Consider the following 18,831-nt stretch of genomic DNA (forward strand, 5'->3'; position numbering starts at 1 on the left):
GGGGGGGGGGGGGGGAATGTCAATTTCTACGTGTCCAACAGCCATTATGGGTTTTTCAGTCATTGCTTCAAGTCCAAGCAACCCTTATTAACCTAACCTAGTTATTTACTTTTTACTTATCGTACCTATGACGTAGTGATAATAATAACGTAATACAACAATGAGCTGCTATTCGCCGGAGAAGGGACGATTATTCTTGGCGCATTCTAAACTTGGCGACAATTTCTATTTTCGGATCCTTCCCTCCCGTAGGGCACTTATACGCAGAGGACATATAAGCCAGCTTGGTACTTTTAAAGGGAATGAACCGTTGGAAACGACTTCGTGGAAGCTTGTCGATTATCCTTTGGGACTGGATAGGTTAAAGTTTTCTGGTCCCTTCACATTTTGTTGGTGTGCGAACGTCTTTTTTTTCTTCTCTCGGAATTCAACCTATCGTAACACGAGTAAAGCGTTTAAAATTTTCAGTGATTTAATATACGGATTTTATGTGGATTTTATGGTAGCGAAAGAGAGAGAGAGAGGAAAAAGGTTGAAATTGCCAACAATGATTTACGATGCACGAAATATTTCTTCTCATCGAGCTTTGATGCCTGTTTCCTTCCTTTTCTTATGTATGTAACTTCGCGGATAACTCTAGACAGACAGATGGAAAAAGAGCAAGAAAAATGTCTATGACGCTTCTGGACTGAATTTCAAGAGTTAACTGTACCTCCAGAGCTGTAAAGTCAATTTGACGAAATTGTCTTAACCCCGCGGGAATAAACAGAGTGCCGGGTAAGTCTCCGCAAAACAAGCCAATAAAAATGACTATCGTGCAATTAACCACCCGTAGATTAAATTGATTGATGGTTTATGAGTTTCAACGACGTATACGTTGACGATCGGCAGATCAGTTCAGGAATAGTCATCGATCAACTATTTGAACATCCTTTTTCTCGATATAGAGTCAGTCCACTAAACACGCCCTAATACTATATTTATACACGTAAGATTCAATCAGAGTTCACGAGAAAAAATTGAAATACAATAAGTTTGTCATTACGGTTCCAGAAAGTATTACAGCAAATGACTATGATATTTTTCAATTGTCAATAGTTTCATTGACACAAGTATCATTCATGGGTTAAACAATAAAAATGATAATTAGATACGAGATCCTAACCTCCTCCGTGTGTACAAACAGAACAAAGAAATTCTTGCGTAGTTAGCAGACCCAACAAAAATTGTACACGCGTCTAGAAAAAGGTATCCTTAAACTCGAAGTCTGGCTGAAAAAAGTTTTGGGACTGTAGCAGACCAACAAACGGGGTTTTTTCGTACTACCGATGACTTCTTTTTCCCAGCTGTTTCTGTTTTCGTTCTCCTCTCCTTTCGCGCCCACTCTTTTCAGTTTTCTCCACTGTTCTACAAGCTGCCATCAATTAATCATTCGACAAATGAGACACGTGTTCCCCTAATTCCATATTTAGGACGTTATGTGTGTTCACAAAGGAGCCAACCGGAGCTGAATAAAAATTTTAAGAATTTTTAACCTCTTCGAATTTTATATGTATGTACATATAATGCTTCTTCATACCTCGTAATTGTCAGAAATATTTATTTTGACCCTTTCAACGACGAACTACGCAAGCTTGGAAGTCTCAAAGAATTAGCAGGGTATTACGTCATTCCAATTTCTGTTATGTCTGCTTTCCTTATTCTTTGTATCTTCTTTGGTTCACGGAACTACAGCATCGTTTAACATTTGAACCCGACGTTAGTCATGCCTTGTCCTCGGCAACGAGAACTCTTTCAATATTCCTTTTTAGTTCTGAGTTTCTTATATCACCTGTATCCGTTACTGGTGACACCAAACTAATTTCATAAACACGTGTTCTCGGTTGAAGTAATTAATTAAGACTGCTGGAATCATATTTAGGGAGTTGAAATAAAAAGAAAAAGACAGCAGGAATTACAGTCTCTTTTACAGGTTATGGAACGTGTATAGGTGTGCTCGTAAAATTTTTATTACTTTGCTCAAGTATGAAACTATGAAAAGAAAACAATAAAATGTTCGTTAATTTCGTGGCTAAATTCCAATCGGTTAGTAAAAAAATGACTTACCGTGAACGTCCTGGACCTGTGAAGCTGGTAATTAAGAAGAGCTTTCAAGCTGTTTCAGAAGCAATTTGTCACGACGCTTCGCGTCGATTAATTGCACTTGATAAAACGTCGTGAACTTTAATAGAGTTTATAGTTCTTTTTGTCACCTTCACTATGTTGGGCAACACGAGAAATCCTTCCTTCAGTCTTTCGGTGGGTTTAAAAACATTTTGGCGGGAGATTTGAATTTCTGGCCTCGCGCCTTTATACACTCAATTACGAATGTTTTCAAAAATCTATCTTTTCCGACGTTCTTAGCAATGTTTACGATTCGACGAACGTCACTTACTTAAATAAAACACTATTTTACTCTTAACACAAACCATCGTAGTTAATAAATCACGTTGACTGGTACACCTTACGTTTTTCAGTGTTATTGAACTTGTGGCAGAGTTTACTAATTAAGAGAACACTCGTTAATTTTACTTCTAGATTGTTAATTAAGTCGCTTACGAGTAACAGACAGTCTGCAGCATTAATGCATAGTACGTCATAAGACGATATACTCCACTGCGAGATAATGTCTATTTATTTCAATGAAACGTACAAAAGGAAACAGTTCTTTTAAGCAACAAGTGTCAATTACTTTTCTTTGTAGTCAATACAATTTTACGCTATGAAAAAATTTAACCATATAACAAACCCAAGTTCCATCCCTTAAAGCACACAGTTAACACATTACAATAAATGCACCATAAAGACCAAAAGGTGTCCACATTATTACGAAAGAAATATATTCAGACGACCCATTTATACAATTATTTATTGTCAATCTTTATTCCCCGTTGTTGAACAGCACCCAACGTACACTAATTGAAAATTATCAAATTATTAACACAGCTTAAGTCGCCGACTGTACCTATAGTTAACTTTGATATGTTTATCGATCAGTTATGAACAAATTGTTTGGTCCAAACAACACAATGTACACCAATCCTTTCACAACGACCGCTCAACGCTTACTGAATCCTTCAACAAGCCGTAGCTTGCACGTTCCTAAAAATGCATGTGTGCATATACAGTGGCGCCACCATGGAAGACTCGGGCGTTTCAGTAAACTGAATTAACGTAAACCATATCGCAACTCTGTATTTATAAACGTTTTATGGGTTTTACATATTTTATAATTAATTTCAGATATTCTCCAAGTAAATAGAAAGTACGAGTAACCAGTACCGAAGAAGAATCTTAATAAGTACGTGTATAATTTTTATTTATTTATTCCTTACAAATTCCTTCTCTCTGATCTTCAAACCGCCTATAAAGAATTCGAAATTGCTTTATGAGATGATATGTATGATTTGATCCGCTTAGATTAATATTAATATATAGTATTATATAAAGGGCAGCATTCTTATGAAAAATAAAGAAATTGCGAGAACGTGCAAAGGGCGTTGATCCGTAGACAGTTTTATAGATAAGAGTTGTTTATGCGAGGGTGGATTCTCTGCTCATCGTCTTCCTTCCACCCTTGATATACCCTGAGGAGCTTCGATACATTATTAAACTCGCCCCCTTAGCCGTTTGTACGGTTCACTTTCAGATTTGAAATCATTAACGGAAAATTTCTTAGTGCCTATAGTATGGGGAACGAAAGCGATAACAAATTTAATAAAATCAGTTAAGCTCTCGTTATTAGGTAATAAAGAGGGGGATGATCCTCATTAAAAATTTGTAAATCTGTTAACAGGTTACAAATCCTATCTCTCTCTTATCAGGCAAAAATCAAGATTACCCTTGCTCCAAGATATTTTATTTAATTACCAGCCATTTTTCCCCCAGGTGAATATTACATTGCGTAACGTTAATACACTTTATTTGTTCCCTCAACAAATTTTGATCCAATGAAAGGGATGAACTTTTTTTTCGTAACATTTTCTATTATCTTTTTTTCATAATTTTGTTTGCTATGACTGTATTTATTAACGGCAATATAACGGGTGTTTATTTTTACGTTGATAATAAATATACTACCTACTGCGGTACCCATCTTGTTCCTTTGGAATTTTATACATATAATAATAGTAATAAATCATCCCCTACAAACACTGACTGTTCTATCTTGGATCGTGGGGCGACCCTTATATATTTAGCACGTCTTAGAATAACGCATATACCTACTGTGTAATATGCGTTATGCGTATGAACCATCCTTTATATTATCTACACAGGTACAAAACCCTGCGATTTCAGAGAATAAATAAATAAAATAAAGCCTTATAGAAAATTAATAATAAAGAGACCAACAATATACAATTTCATATATTGTTAAGGGCGCTGCAATACCGTCTTGAATAATTTTATTATGGTAATCCGCATTGACAATGATTGCATTACCATATAAATATTCAATGCGTATAAGGTGGAGTACCGTGCTCCAAGTCACCCCTACAAAATATTCCAACCCCTATTTAAATTTAGCAGCGGATGCCATCCGAAACAAGAATTTTAACCCGTGTCCGATTACATATGAAACAAATAAGGGCTGCTTACATAATCCATGTAAAGTGGGAATAAATTCTACACAGACTCCACCGTATCATCGTCAGGATAAGTTTTAGAGGGTTGAACATCCCTTCAGTAATAAAACGAAAGAACCAAAAACTTAAAACAAATATCAACGATGATAATAATACTGACGACATATTCCGCTCGTGCATCGAAAAGTACCTAGAAATATTACAGTAGTGACAAGGGGGTAGAAGAAATAAAGGATGAAGTAACAATAGCACACGTATCACTACTTGAAAGTGTTCTCGTGCGTGTCGTTAAAATTTCTTTTCAATTTCACAGATTTTGTCCCCTGGCCCCCGGCAGGGATTGGCCCCACCAGTATATCCCCCAAAGACCCGACTAGGGGGTTTGGATCTCAGACTGTTGTTGACTAATGGCGGACCCCCCACTCTTTCGCGGCAGTACAAATGCGCATGCGCATACATCCGTACGATTGCCCAATCCCCCACGCTTACGTCTAGCCTGTTGGTAAAAGCGGAGGATTACAAACTGCTCAAATTGAGGGGAAGTAAGTTATTATGGGGATGAACATCAGAGGCAGAGCACTGTACCCCTAAGTGAGAAGCACGCATGGGAGGAAGAAAGGCAGTAGTATATCACCCCAGACGTAGGGGTTGATTTAAATTTCCTCCAGTACAATAACATCGTAGCCAGGACACGTAGAAATGCTTCAATTTCTTGACTAAGTGGATGCAAGGGATGTTACGAATTCTAAAGCTACACCCTTAACGTAAAGGTGAACAAGGACTACCACTACCAGTACCATTATTTTCATTACTATCATCAGTGCAGCGATTACTACCCTCGTTTGCACCCCAGGTCCTTGTTTGATCTGCGCGTTTCTTCAAATTCGGTAAGGGAGCTTTGCACCCTTTAAATTTACTTTACTTCGTCAGTCTATCTTCCTCCCCTCCCCGCTTTTACTATCAATTTCTTTTTCTTCAACTTACTTTTCCTCCTTTCAAATTCAAATACCTTGCTCTCCCCAATAATTTCATTTCCGGAAAGCTACAAAAAAATTCAATCTCTGTTTCCTATGGAACTTCACTGTTTATTGTGTGTAATAGTCCGTATGCACGAACGCACATCCAATACATTTCTTTTCGTTCATCAGAAATTTAATATTGCTTCCATCTCTTCCCTGCCACACCCCCAATAACCCTCTGATGAAGATATTTTCTTATATAGTATAGAACAGCCATGTAAGGTTTGACGATAATTATAATTTTTATTTTCGCACGAGACACTCGTGTCCCTGCATATTTATAGGATTTCATTTGTACCTGACATTGAGATCTCGTTGACTGAATTGCTCGACTAATTGGTCATTTTGTCGATTGCCGTTTAAATTACATAATTATCTAAGCCAATGGAAGTAACAACGCATTGGGAACAACTGAACGTAGGCTACCTCAATGCTAAGCTTGTAATTAGAAAAGAAAAAAAGAACAGTTTTAACCATGCAACGAATACATATAATTTAAAGGGTTTGGAACCACTGTTCAGTTTGTTGATAAATTTTGCATAATTTCCTTTTCACTTCTCCATCTTTATTTCACTAAGTACAGAAACGCTCTTGCCAAGCTATAAGAACTGGCCTGATAAAGGAAACATTGTTTTTTAAACTAACGAGAATCAAATTATTGTACTTACAAGACGGGGCACGCATTGTGGTACAAGTATAAATATAACTAAATAAAGTAAAAAATATATGATAACAAACAAAAACAAAAGATGTAACCTACAAGAACATTTTGCCGAGCGAGTATATTTTTGTCTTATGTCTCTGCCTTTGCATTATGTATATATTAATGTGTGTCGGATAGCAACAACAGTTATATAACGACGTTTAATTTCTTTTGTTGTTGGTTTTGCTAAATTTTTTCGTTTTCTTTTTTCATGTTTCACACAGGAAATCTTTAGAATCAAAGTGCCTTTTATCATTAAAATATTACACGTAATATATCATTTTCTAGGAGATTCTTTCATGTATAATTAATGTTTTGTTCTGCTGGTGTTTACTTAACTATAAATATCTATATTTATCAATTATAAACGATATCGAGCAACAGGAATAAATGCGATGGATGTATGTAATCTGTAGACACGTGTGTCTGCAGATTTGCGCATGCGTGATGCGGTTCGTTGTATAAAGTAAAAAATAAAATTCAATCAGTTCAATTCCTAGGGAACTAAAAAGGGCCTGAACGCTTTTCGTTTTCGCTGAATTCACATGGACAAATAGTTCGTAAGACGCTTCATAAATACACTTAAACAAAATCCTTTAAAGAGGACAATAAATAAAACTATAAAAAAATATAAAGCAACCATTTTTTTCAGTCCCTCAAAAAGTTAAATTTGACGATAGTAAAAATATATATAGGAATATAGATTCTTTGTATTTTGCGTATATAACGAATCTTGTTTCTATCTCAATTTCCTGGAAACTTAGTGCCACTCCCTTTGTCGACGCCATGTAAATTAGGGATAAATTTTCGTGGATCCTCCACTTTAATTTTTACAGAACAAAAAAAGGAAAGTGATACATGAGAACTTTTTCATTGCAACTTTTAAAAATCTCATGAGAAACTTTACAAACAACGTTTCACGATATAACCCGACGTTTCAAATGGCTTCTTTCCTTACTCTCCTAGTTTTCCCAATTTTCTCTTTCATCTTCGTTCGTTAAGGCACTCATTAAAAGCCAATAATAACAGCGAATAGAAGAAACGTCCGCGCCATTCTATCATTCTCCAGGAGCATTCAAGAAAATCAAGGTTTAATCGAACGAAAAAATATTCGACATAACTCTGCGTATACACTTAAAAAAAAAAAAAAGAAAAATAGATGTAGTGATCGCAATAGCAGTAGTAATAGTAGTGAGAAGGAAAGGAAACGCGTGTGTATATATAATATGCATATACACAGAACTAAGTACGTATGCAATCTCACGATCTCCTAAATATTTCTTTGTACCGCATTTTTTTTTGTCAAATCCTAATAATAAATTCTGGAAGTACTTGGGTTTGCCTGACTGCTGACTATAACCATTACAATTTTCATATCAATATAAAACATATATACATATAAATACGTACACAAAAAGTATGTATCTATATAAGTATATATATAAACCCTTTCCCAACAAGGGACTCACATTAGTTTCGACGTGCACGAAAAGAATCTCTATAGCAATTTTCTTTGTCCCTCCTTTCTATTCGAATTGATTTAACGTTGTACACGTCGCGCCTACCAGAAAGTTGCAAGAACGCACTGAGAAATAGAATTTATCATAGACCATAATCGACTGTGCGCCATTGTGCCAATAGAACTCGTTGATAGTAATTTTATTTTCATTACATGCCCCACGCACTTATTGACATACTCTACCCTCTCCTTTCAAGTAAAACTGCCAAATTGCGCTTACAGGGGCGATGAGGAAAACATTTTTTTTAAATTGCTAAATGCTACGAACAACACAAAGTATATGCTGCATAAGGGACAGTGTTCTCTATTTCCTTCAAACTTCTTTTGGCATGCTATTCCCTGAGTGAAACTTTTCACTTATGATGACGAATGAGAGTAACTAGCGTATCTAATGGAGTATTGCGCATACGTGTTTTGTGATTCATGAAAAAAAGTGAGAGAGTCGATTAAAATACGTAAGAGTGGACCACCGTACAGCATCCCACGCAGATCATTGGTAAGAATTGAATTAAATGTACGCGGCTACCTTCCTGATTAAACTTGACGGTCAAGTTAGTTTCGCCAGATGAGTTTTCAGTGGCGATCGATCGATTAAGTCGCTGAGTTATTAATTAAGTACCTAGTGCTAGGTTCAGGCTATGTGTCACGCCGGCGAATCGGTGTTTTGCTCGTTGTGTGATTCGTTCGTAGCAAAGTTTGCCGAGGAACCGCACGGAGTTCCGCGACCACTGACTGATCGTTAAGAGTGATCCTCTTTCGGAAGGAGGTTCGTTTTTTCTTCGTCGCCCAGAGACTTCTTGCCGGCCATTAGGCGCGCCGCTTCATTCTGACGCGACAGAACCTCGGCGTCCATGTCTAATTTAGGTTGGCCGTCCTGAGGACTCGGTAGATTATCGAGCATCTGTTTTAATTGAAAAAAATGAATTTTTCTTCTAGTAAAATTTGTCTAGTAGTATTTTGTAAATAGTAATGGATTGACAGATTACCTTGGCTGGGGAACTTCTGAGTTTTCCATTATGATCACTACGCGGCGACACGAACTTCGCATTCGTCATTGGACTCGCGCTCACCGGAACTGGTGAGGTCGGTGCGGTTGCGTTTCGCTGTAGCGTATTTTGACTATCTTTGTCCTTATCGCGTGGCAACATTGGGGAGTCTGGGACGCTGCGCTGCTCATCCTCGTCAAGAGAGTGAAGCAACTTTTCTACTTCGTCGTCGAATTGATCATGACTTGGCTTCGGATCTTTTTGACTTCTTTCTAATAAAGTTGCTCTCTTGGCAGCTAAATAAAGCGACCTCTTGACCTTCAGGTAGAAGACTTCCGTTACTGCGCGTACCGTGTAATCTGGTACGAATGTGTGACGTAGCATAGCATCCAAATTGATGGACTGTATGCTACCCAAGGTCTGAGGATTGGCATTGACTGGCGATTCGGCTACAATAATTGAAATAAAGATTGATTAGAATTGTTGGCAAAATATGTATTAATCGAGCTTGAAATGGCAGTACTTACCAATACCGATATTGGCCGTGAGAGCCTGCGACCCAAAGTACGTGAATGGACCACTTTCGAACATCAAGTTCTCCCGACCTACCGTGACCTCGACACGTCCCTCCAAGATGAGGACGAAATAATCTACAGGCTTTCCTTGTTGATAGATCACAGTTGCTGGATCGTTCTTTGCCTTTTCGCGTGTCTTTACTTTAATATGATATATAATATCTTGCTTCAGCAGACGGCGTAGAATTGTTTCTGATATTGTGTCTGGTTTAAAGGCTTCGACAGCTATTAAATTAAAAACAATAATAGAATAGTTATCTCATCGACAACGCAGAACCGTATTTTCTTGTTGTTCGTCAGAAGATCACTTGTACTTACTCGTCGACAAATACTGGAACATGGCTAGTGTCAATTGCGGGGATATGTGTATTCGTTGATTCTCCTTCTTCTCAGCAAACATAGTGAAGTCTTGCAATTTTGTCGAACGAGCCGGTCTCCTTCTCTTACTTCTGTTGTCGGCTGTTGTAAATTAAAAAATTCGTGTAAATTTCAATTGTTTATTTCTAACTCTACTGAGATCTCTATTGGAGAAAAATTTCGAATATACTAACTGAAAACATCCGTCTCATCCATAATTTCTGCTTGGATCAGTTCTTCAATTACGTCCTCCAGGGTGACTAATCCAATAACTTCGTAGAAAGGATCACCCTCTCCCTCGTTATTGACTCTCTGCACAAAGGCCATGTGTCCTTTCTGTCCTAAAATCATAAACGGACGATGGAAATTGTCAGTGAAACGCAGCATCAATGTCCATCACATGCAGAAATCAATGAAATTTAAAATACAATAATATAAATCTTTTTGAGGACAACCGTATATCTCTCACCTTCCTTAAATTGCTTGAACATAACATCCAGGGTGACATCTTCGAAGACAAAATTACAAGGATTCTGATAAAACTGACAAAGCGTCTTCAATGGCGTATTGTCGTCCGGATCGACAAAGGCGAGATCCTTTATGTAAAGCATAGTAATAATATTGGTTCTGCTTCCCTCGTAAACAGGAACTCTGGAGAATCCTATGAAACATTAAGACTTAAACCCATGCTACATAATAAAAAAGGAACAAAAGCATTGTCTGGACGGTAAGCTTCTCATCGAATGTTGGATCTACACTTACCAGATTTCATAATTTCGGATACGGTTTCGAAATCTAAAATGGCATTATAATCCAACATATACACATCTTCTATGCGCGTCATGACGTCTGCTACAGTCTTCTTGCGTAACTCCAAAGCCCCTGAGATGATATTCACCTCGTCTTTCTCAAGGTCATTGTACTCGGTGGTAATCTGTAATAAGAATAAACAATTTTTGAAAATTAAAGTGCGATTTTGAAATTAAAAGCAATTGATAGTATCTTATAGGTTTTGTATTTCTCTTTCCTGCCGTAATTGTGAATATCCATATGAATTTTGTGTGTGCTGATTTTACTTCCTTTTCTAATTTAACATTTCATTTCTACTAACATCCAGCATCGATAGACTTGGTGTACATTAACCTTTTAGTTTTGAGGCTTTCGCGGCCGGAATCATTAGTAATTAGGAAAATTCAGTATAGGAGCTCCCTAGCCCTGATGATGCAGACTGGAACGTTTAAGAAACGTCGGCAATACGTTGAAACTAGACGAGGCATCCATGGAGAAGCCATGAATTTTACTATTGTTTTATTTATTTGATGTATAAAACAAAATGTCACTTTCATTACTTTTTCTTCTACTTATTGTTTTTTCCTAAATTCCTAATAGTTCATTCGGGCTTAAATAGGCCTAACCCACACGAAATGGAGAACTATCCCATATCCAGCAATAAAAAATCAATTATCACGTTCACCCACGTTGCATATCGCGTTCATTAACCCTACGCCAATTCTCAAACTCGAGTCCCTCATGTGCTTCTAGGTAAATGATAAAAGATAAAATATCACAGCATCCCATAGGAGTCAAATGACAAGCGACATTTATCTGGTCCGACAATTCGAAGAAGTTCTGAACCAAGATAACTCAATCTACTTTTGGAAACTGCAACACTTGAGAATCACTGCAATGACTTTCACAAAAATTCAGACACATCTATTAATACCAGATAAATTTCACCTTTCAGTCTCATGTTTGTAATTATACTTAACTACTTAATTTCCTCGCTCAGATTAATAATTCTACTAATTGATTGCTTCTCTGAAACTTGCGTCAAGAAAAATAATATTTAATGCACAAGAAGTATGTAAATTTGAACCTTTTTTTTCCAAACACTGTCATCGTTTGAGAACTACTGAAACGTATATAAGAAGTGAGTCATAAAGACAATTATAAAATGTCGTTCCTGTCATGCATCAAAACGTTTTAATTTTAAAAAAAACTTTACCAAGAATTTAGGCGTCATCAATTTTCAATAATTAACTACCTTATTAGTCAGAGTAACTCATTTCAGCTGAAATCCATTATTGCGCAATAACATATTGTTCTTGTTTACTCACATTAACCAATTCCTTGAGACGTTCTCGAGTGTAGACGTTGCCAATTTCCTCGCCGAGAATAAAGTCGAGAATCTTACTGATCGGGTAGCTCAACGGGAATGTGAGGACCATCGTGATCTTCGTCAGGAGAATGGTCTTAGCACCAATCATTAACCCGTGTCTGCTGCAAATAGCCTAGAAGATATAAAACAGAAAGGAATTAATGAATTAATTAGATTACCAAAAATATACTCTAAATTGAAATAGATTAATTTTACTAACCTGAGGCCAAATTTCACCAAAAACTACAATGGCTAGTGTGGAGCATATGACGGCTATAAGGCCGGAAGTGAGATCATCCAGAATGACGGTGAAAATTGAGTTGACCAGAACGTTAGAGAATAAGATTGAGCATAGTAAATAGTTTCCGTGATTACGAACTGGTTGGATTTTCTTTGCGTATTCCCTTTCCTGTTACGAGAGAGCGGAAGAAGAAATGTATATTTACATTTACAGAAAATACTGCCTTTTAAAAAGCGTTTTCACATTATTTCGAAAGAAAATTATTACGACAGGTGGAGTGGATCCAGCATCGTGTAAACAAAGATGCCAGTACAAAACGCAAGTATTCATTTGAACATGCTGCCATTACAAGACACCATCTGCAAATTTGCAAATGCCGCTCATGACAGCCGCTCGGTATATAATTGAAGATTCTAAACGGCGACTGTTCGGTCGATAGAGATCATATGAAAATTCAAATTTGTATATTTATTTTTTCTTAACTCACAATCACATACACAGTTCTTTCTACCTGACTTTCCTTAGCGATGAGATGGAAAAAATCGCATCATAAGAAACAGCACTACAGGAAGAAATTACCACAGATCATCATAGACTTATTTTTCGCATTAGCTACTCAGTACGATTTACGTTCAGCATTTTGCGTTTCAGCCAGCTACCTTGTTTAATACTTGCCGATAGGTATCGCATAAGATTCTTTCCTTCCCACTAACGGGAAGGGATTCATCACTTACTTTTGGAGATCCAGTGTTACGCAGAATCTTCAATTCAGTTCTGTCGAGCGCCATAAGACCGAGATTCAGACCAGAGAATAATGCCGAACTGCATAAGCAAAGAAATATGAAGACAATACTGAGCCATACCGGCAAAAGTTTTTCGTAAGTACCAATCTAAAAGAACAAAAACACATTCATTGTCAATTCATATAGAAATTCACATGACGGAAGCACCATTAGATAAACTAGTTATTTTCATTAACATGTTATTGCTTATTGTTGTTCAGTGACACAAGTGCCACCTATCTAACAGTGAATGAACTAAATTGAATTAACTGATCAATTAACTCACAGTTTTCCAAGTCGCTGCACCCTGATGTTTGAACAACACAATGTCGTTTTTATTCTCAGAATGTGGTTGCTTCACACATAGAAAATATGTGCCTTTTGGAAGAATGATGTTTGTTAAAGCCGTATTATTTCCTACCGCAAACACCTGTGAGGAACGAAATTTTCTATTACAACGATAATCGAAGAACTGTACTTTTTTTCTTTTTTCTCAACATCGCTTCTGACTCACATCGCACAATCGTGACTTAACTAACTTACCGAAAACTCCTGAGTCTTAATCTTGTCGCATATCGTGCCATATTCACCAGATACATCGGTAAAGGCGATGAGCGTCTTCTCCGTTATGCCAACGCCAAATAATCGCAAGGTTGTATTCGAATAGACCAGGATCTCGGGCACGCCATCCGCAGAGATACCAGGTTCCTTACTAGCGTGCTCCACTCGAAAACCATCGATCCTGACTTCGACAGGTGTTGGTATACCTGATACTGATTCATCTCCTTCGCCGAAAACCAAACCAAAATCATTCCTTTTACGCCGAAGAGTGTTCCTGAAACACAATAGAAAAATAATTCATGAGTAATTAATAATTCCATAATTATGAGCTTCAAGATAGAAACGTGACTTCTCCTTCTTGGTTATATGGAATCTCATTAATTGTGAGAATTTGAATGTGATGAATAATTTTAAAAAAGTTGCTATTGATATGATATAATTTTATCCGCGTATAAAGGCGTGCTTGCAATAACAATTTACACTTTTTAAAATGCGGCCAAAGTTTATTTATCCTTTTGCGTCTATACATCCAACGTTCTCGGTGTGTAATACCCGCGTGTACGTATACAGGATACGGCATATGTGATGCGATACGTGCACGTAGTCTTTGCTATAGATAGACGGATCTGGTTTTGTGCAGTTTACGGTGGCTCGTAGCGGTATTAACGATTGCAAACATCGCATCCCTTATTGAATACAAAAGTATTGGCGTATCCCTTGTGTGATCACTTGGACAGTAACGCCCTATGATATTCCTGGTTGAAGGAATGCTTGGTATCTTTAATAACCAGGAAGATCGAAATGAAATATAACAGTGAAAAGGGGAGCATCTAATCTTGAAATTGTCAATAAGAGTAAAATATTCTGAGTGTAATCACATAATTGATTACCGACAATTATGCCACTCGGTGCGTCACTCTATGTATTATAGAAAATTGACATCAAACCTTTAGAAAATATTCCTCAATCTATATGGCAACCAACTATAACATTTTGCTGATAAATTTGAGTACCCTGGCATTTTTGCCTGCATTTTCACATTCTCTGGAATTTGTTATTTAAAGTGCATGCTACAAATATACGATATGCTTGTCAAGCATTGTCAAAAGTGTGTATGGCCCCTTGTACATGCGCACAAGATTGCAGATATGTGCAGAGACTGTCTGATGTAGATGGAATAGGTCAAGGCTAACCAGGACTACCCCTAGGATCTTTGTACTATATATCCAGATAGAAGTCCATAGATATAATGCATGTGTATACGGCAGAGGGGTGTGCAGATGCATTAAAGCAGGCCGAAACAGTCTCCCGTATCGATTGACCTCTGGCTGCGTAACTTTCCCTCTTTTTCTCAGGCTCCAAACCGAATTACTAGTAGACCTACCCTCGTAGCAGCCAGCCTGTAACATGGCAGGGCAAATATTTAAAAAAAAATATCCTTATCGTTCATATTTATTATGCATATTAAATTAAAATAAATAAATTACGACTGTTCTACAGAAAAAAGTTCTTTGAAAACAATCAGTATCGAAGCATCAATTTTCATTAAAAGATCCAACTGTACTCAGATTTATACTGCACAATTGTATAAATCCTCCGAAATGAGATCAAGGGTATCCAAGGAAACGAGATAAATGCTGAAAGGCTAATTATAAAAAGTCTGCACACTTATTTGAAAGAGGTCTCGTTGAGCCTCTTCTATGCTTTTTTCTTTTTTGTTCTAAAGCAATTGGTACTCGCTGGAGAGTGAAACGTATTGCCTTCGTTAGTTCATTGATTCGTCAAAGATTATATTGTCTTCTAGAGCAAACTCTGTGTTTACATTGTTCAGAGATTCTCAAGACCAATATAAGAGGCTGGAGTTCAATTAGATTCTCAATAAAGCCCGTGACCATTGCTCTTCACTCTGAGCAGCTTTATTCTACCGACAGTTCGAGAGTGTTAATAAGTTCAAAATAATTGTAGAGGTGCGAATTAGGCCATTGAGGTTAAAAAGTTTCTCAATATTACTGTGTCACTGGCCAAAAATAAGCGGTTATCGGTCTCTATGTAATGCAACGCGTTATACTCGTATGCTGAAAGCCATCAGCAACAGTAAACAGCTCGATGAGTCATCGCACAGAGAAAAGTAATAAAAAAATCTATCCAAAAATTTTATATAAACTTGTTAAATCTTCATAATTTAATTTGGATTTCCCGGATAATTGGTTTTTCTAAAATAATCATCAAACTTTTGAATATTATACTTAATATACAGTGAAGTAGAACGAGCATAGAATGCATGCATGATTATATTACAGTTATTTGTGTACAATGTATTTAATAGTGGTTGGCTAATCGCAGAGTTTCATTGATAAACCTTGTGCATTAGATTACCCAGAAAGACTATAGTTATTACATGGTAACTAAACTACTTGGATAATAATAGAGCAGTCAAATAATTTGGTTGCTGACAAAGAATCCTGTCGCATAATCAGATCGATTATTGATACAGAGATTCTCTAATTGAGAAGTATGCAATTACAATAAGATTCATTTTCAAATATGTTTTATTTCTAAATTATTTTTCTTTATTAATTCTTGTGGGGTGGTATTTAATAATTCCTGACCCTACAGAAAAGTATATCTTTTTAAATCATTTCCCTTAGTACTATTTTGCTGAGCAAAACACACTCCAAAGAAATTTATGCAAAAACTCTTCTTCAATGATAACAATGTCTAGAATGTATTTAGATTTTCTAAAAATTATCTATCTTCCATTAGTTATTAAAGTGCGTAAGACTTACATATTGAGAAAGCAAAGATGTAGGCCAGAAATTCTATTTTTATACCAAGACATAGACCAAGCTTTAAGATGGCTCAGCGCAAAGCACGTCCTTAATGGTTTACGAATCGTTTTAAGTGTCATGCTTTTGCAATTTCTAACTCTTATATTTATTTTTTCCTTTTCTGTCTTGCAACTTTTAAACAATATATCAACAAATCATAGACTTTGGTTCTTAGAAGCAGTGACAAATTTTTCTATTTTTCTATTTTTCTTTTTCTGTAAGACTCTGACTAAGGAAAACATTATTGAAAATTACTTGTAACATAATATATCTATGTTACTTATTAATAGTTTTTTATTTTAATATCATAAATAAAAATAAAATAACTACCAAAAGCAGTAATTTTTTAAACGTTATTCCAAAATTTGATAAGTGCACAATTTTTTAAGAACATAATCTTTTATCTTTAGACATCTGGCAAAAAAATTTAATATTTACACAAGACACCTACAACCAGAGAGTTTTTATTTATTGATTCCAATGCCAGAATACTTCTGTCACTATAAATTATCCTGTGATAACAAGGAAAGAGCTTTGTTAAGCAAAACAGAAGTCATTAAATGAACCTGATAATATTTATGTGAATATTGTGCAAAAGAGATACATGTGCAATTAATTAATCATAAGGCAAATGCAAGAATGTAAGGTAAAAGAATGTAGAATACACTTGTACTATGCAACAAGATATAGATTTATGCTTTAGTAGAGAAAAATACAAAAAATTTTAAGGAAATATTTAAACTTTCTCACATACTTATTAGATTTTTTTCGCTCTTCAGAATTCTCATAGAATAAAAACTTTATATTGGAAAAGAAATATCTATGAAGTCTGATAATAAATTTTCATAAAAATCATACTGTTACAGATAGTACAGGCGCCAGAAAGTACTCATTCCAAAGCTCAAATTTCTCCAACCACACAACTATCATATAGTCAAACATTCTAATTCAGATAATGATTACATTGAACTGAATGAGAAAAAAAAAGCAAATAAGAAATAGTGCATTAGGCAACTTCCATAAAAGAAGTAAAAATAAAAACTCATGAAATATAACTCATAAACAGCATCGTTCAACACCACAACAAACTTTCTTACCCATCGAGCGCGAATGAATCAATAATTAAATTTCTTCCAAGAAATGTCCAGTGTTCTCCATCGCCAGTGACGTTCCGAATGCAGAAGTAGACGGGATTAATATCAACAGAAGGTGCACTCGCAAAACTCATAAAGGCTTCATGTCCATTTGGATTTATCCAGACCGTAGAAAGGGGATAATCGTGATGACACTGGTCTACGTCGGGCGACCAGCGCAGTTCGAGCCCCTTGTCGAGATTCTCACCGACGATCCTGAGAACAGGCGCGAGAGAATCGACGCCCGATTCTTTAAGTAATTCTTCATTTTTTGCAATACGTATTGAATTTATTCTCGGACCAAACGTACTGACTTGCGCCAATACGTTGGCATTTGCTAAGTGAGAAACTGCGAGAACAAATAGAAGAGAAGCCGGCGTACGCGAGTGACCAACATGTCGCGCCATCATGCGACAAGTGCAGCGTGACAACTTCTCCCCATAAACGTACGGCCGCTTTATTTATAACCTCGAAGAGGAAGTTCGCGCATGCGCATTAACTCTCAATGCTATCCCGCGAGCCATGGAGTAGACTGACTGGATAAGCTATAGTTGCGTATTTGATTGGAATGTTTTTTAATACTACATATTTTTCTCATAAATATTCTTATTAAAGATAAGATATTGAGAATTCTTTAGAATGAAACAAGAAATGTTTTTTTACTGACGTGTCGCTCTAACATCATGGCGTTCGTTGCAAAAATTCAAATCGGCTATGAAACTTGATATTGAAATGTCTAGGGATTTATTCGGTTACTTGGGGAAATTTTTATAATGGATGTATGCGCACATGCATTTGAATGTTGCATTTTTTCAAGCCAAATATTCTTTAATCTTATGAATAAATTCCGATCGACTAATAAAAAGTGACTTGACTTACCATAATTGTCCTGCGTAACTTATAATTAAAAGGAGCTCTCAAGCTGTTCCAAAGGCAATTTGTCACGATGCTTCACGTCGATTAATTGCACTTGATAAAAGTCGCGCACTTTGATAGAGTTTATAAGTTCTTTTTACTTTAACTCTGATGGGCAACACGAGAAATTCTTTTTTTAGTCTTTCGGCGGGGTTCAAAATATTTTACCGGGAGAATTTTCAACCATCGTTCTTTTCCAACGTTCTTAGCAATGTTTACGACTTGATGAATGTCGCTTACTTAAATGAATCATCAGACAAGCTGTAAAAGATTATGCCTTTATTTTTTGTCTCTTCTTGTCCCCCATTATTAAATACGTTTCAAAGTATATTCAATAAATATCAAATTATTAAAACACCTTGAATCATGCACTCTACTTATAGTTGATATTGATGTTTATAAGATCAGTTATGAATTAATTGTTTTGTC

At 36.3% G+C, this 18,831-nt stretch overlaps 1 protein-coding gene across 2 annotated transcripts in view; it reads right to left on the reverse strand.

Annotated features, from left to right (window-relative positions):
- The window catches only part of LOC107274920 (metal transporter CNNM4), a 19,274-nt gene extending 1,341 nt beyond the window's left edge, over window positions 1-17,933 (reverse strand). Inside the window, exons 1-14 of one of the 2 annotated variants that reach the window (XM_015754503.2) lie at window positions 17,452-17,689; window positions 14,911-14,926; window positions 13,509-13,800; window positions 13,252-13,395; window positions 12,918-13,073; window positions 12,163-12,351; window positions 11,902-12,075; window positions 10,547-10,718; window positions 10,254-10,445; window positions 9,979-10,125; window positions 9,746-9,886; window positions 9,380-9,652; window positions 8,853-9,301; window positions 2,107-8,767 (exon numbers count right to left, since the gene is read on the reverse strand). In XM_015754503.2, coding sequence (XP_015609989.1) covers window positions 8,606-8,767; window positions 8,853-9,301; window positions 9,380-9,652; window positions 9,746-9,886; window positions 9,979-10,125; window positions 10,254-10,445; window positions 10,547-10,718; window positions 11,902-12,075; window positions 12,163-12,351; window positions 12,918-13,073; window positions 13,252-13,395; window positions 13,509-13,800; window positions 14,911-14,926; window positions 17,452-17,455 — 2,511 coding nt within the window. In that variant the 5' untranslated portion in view covers window positions 17,456-17,689 and the 3' untranslated portion in view covers window positions 2,107-8,605. Of the gene's footprint in view, window positions 1-2,106; window positions 8,768-8,852; window positions 9,302-9,379; window positions 9,653-9,745; window positions 9,887-9,978; window positions 10,126-10,253; window positions 10,446-10,546; window positions 10,719-11,901; window positions 12,076-12,162; window positions 12,352-12,917; window positions 13,074-13,251; window positions 13,396-13,508; window positions 13,801-14,910; window positions 14,927-17,451 lie in introns of both variants that reach the window. The other variant, XM_015754502.2, reaches the window with a different exon arrangement.
- Window positions 17,934-18,831: the final 898 nt, after the last annotated feature.

The sequence above is a fragment of the Cephus cinctus genome, unplaced genomic scaffold, assembly GCF_000341935.2.
Source record: "Cephus cinctus unplaced genomic scaffold, Ccin1 Ccin1_scaffold0123, whole genome shotgun sequence".
NCBI lineage: Eukaryota > Metazoa > Arthropoda > Insecta > Hymenoptera > Cephidae > Cephus > Cephus cinctus.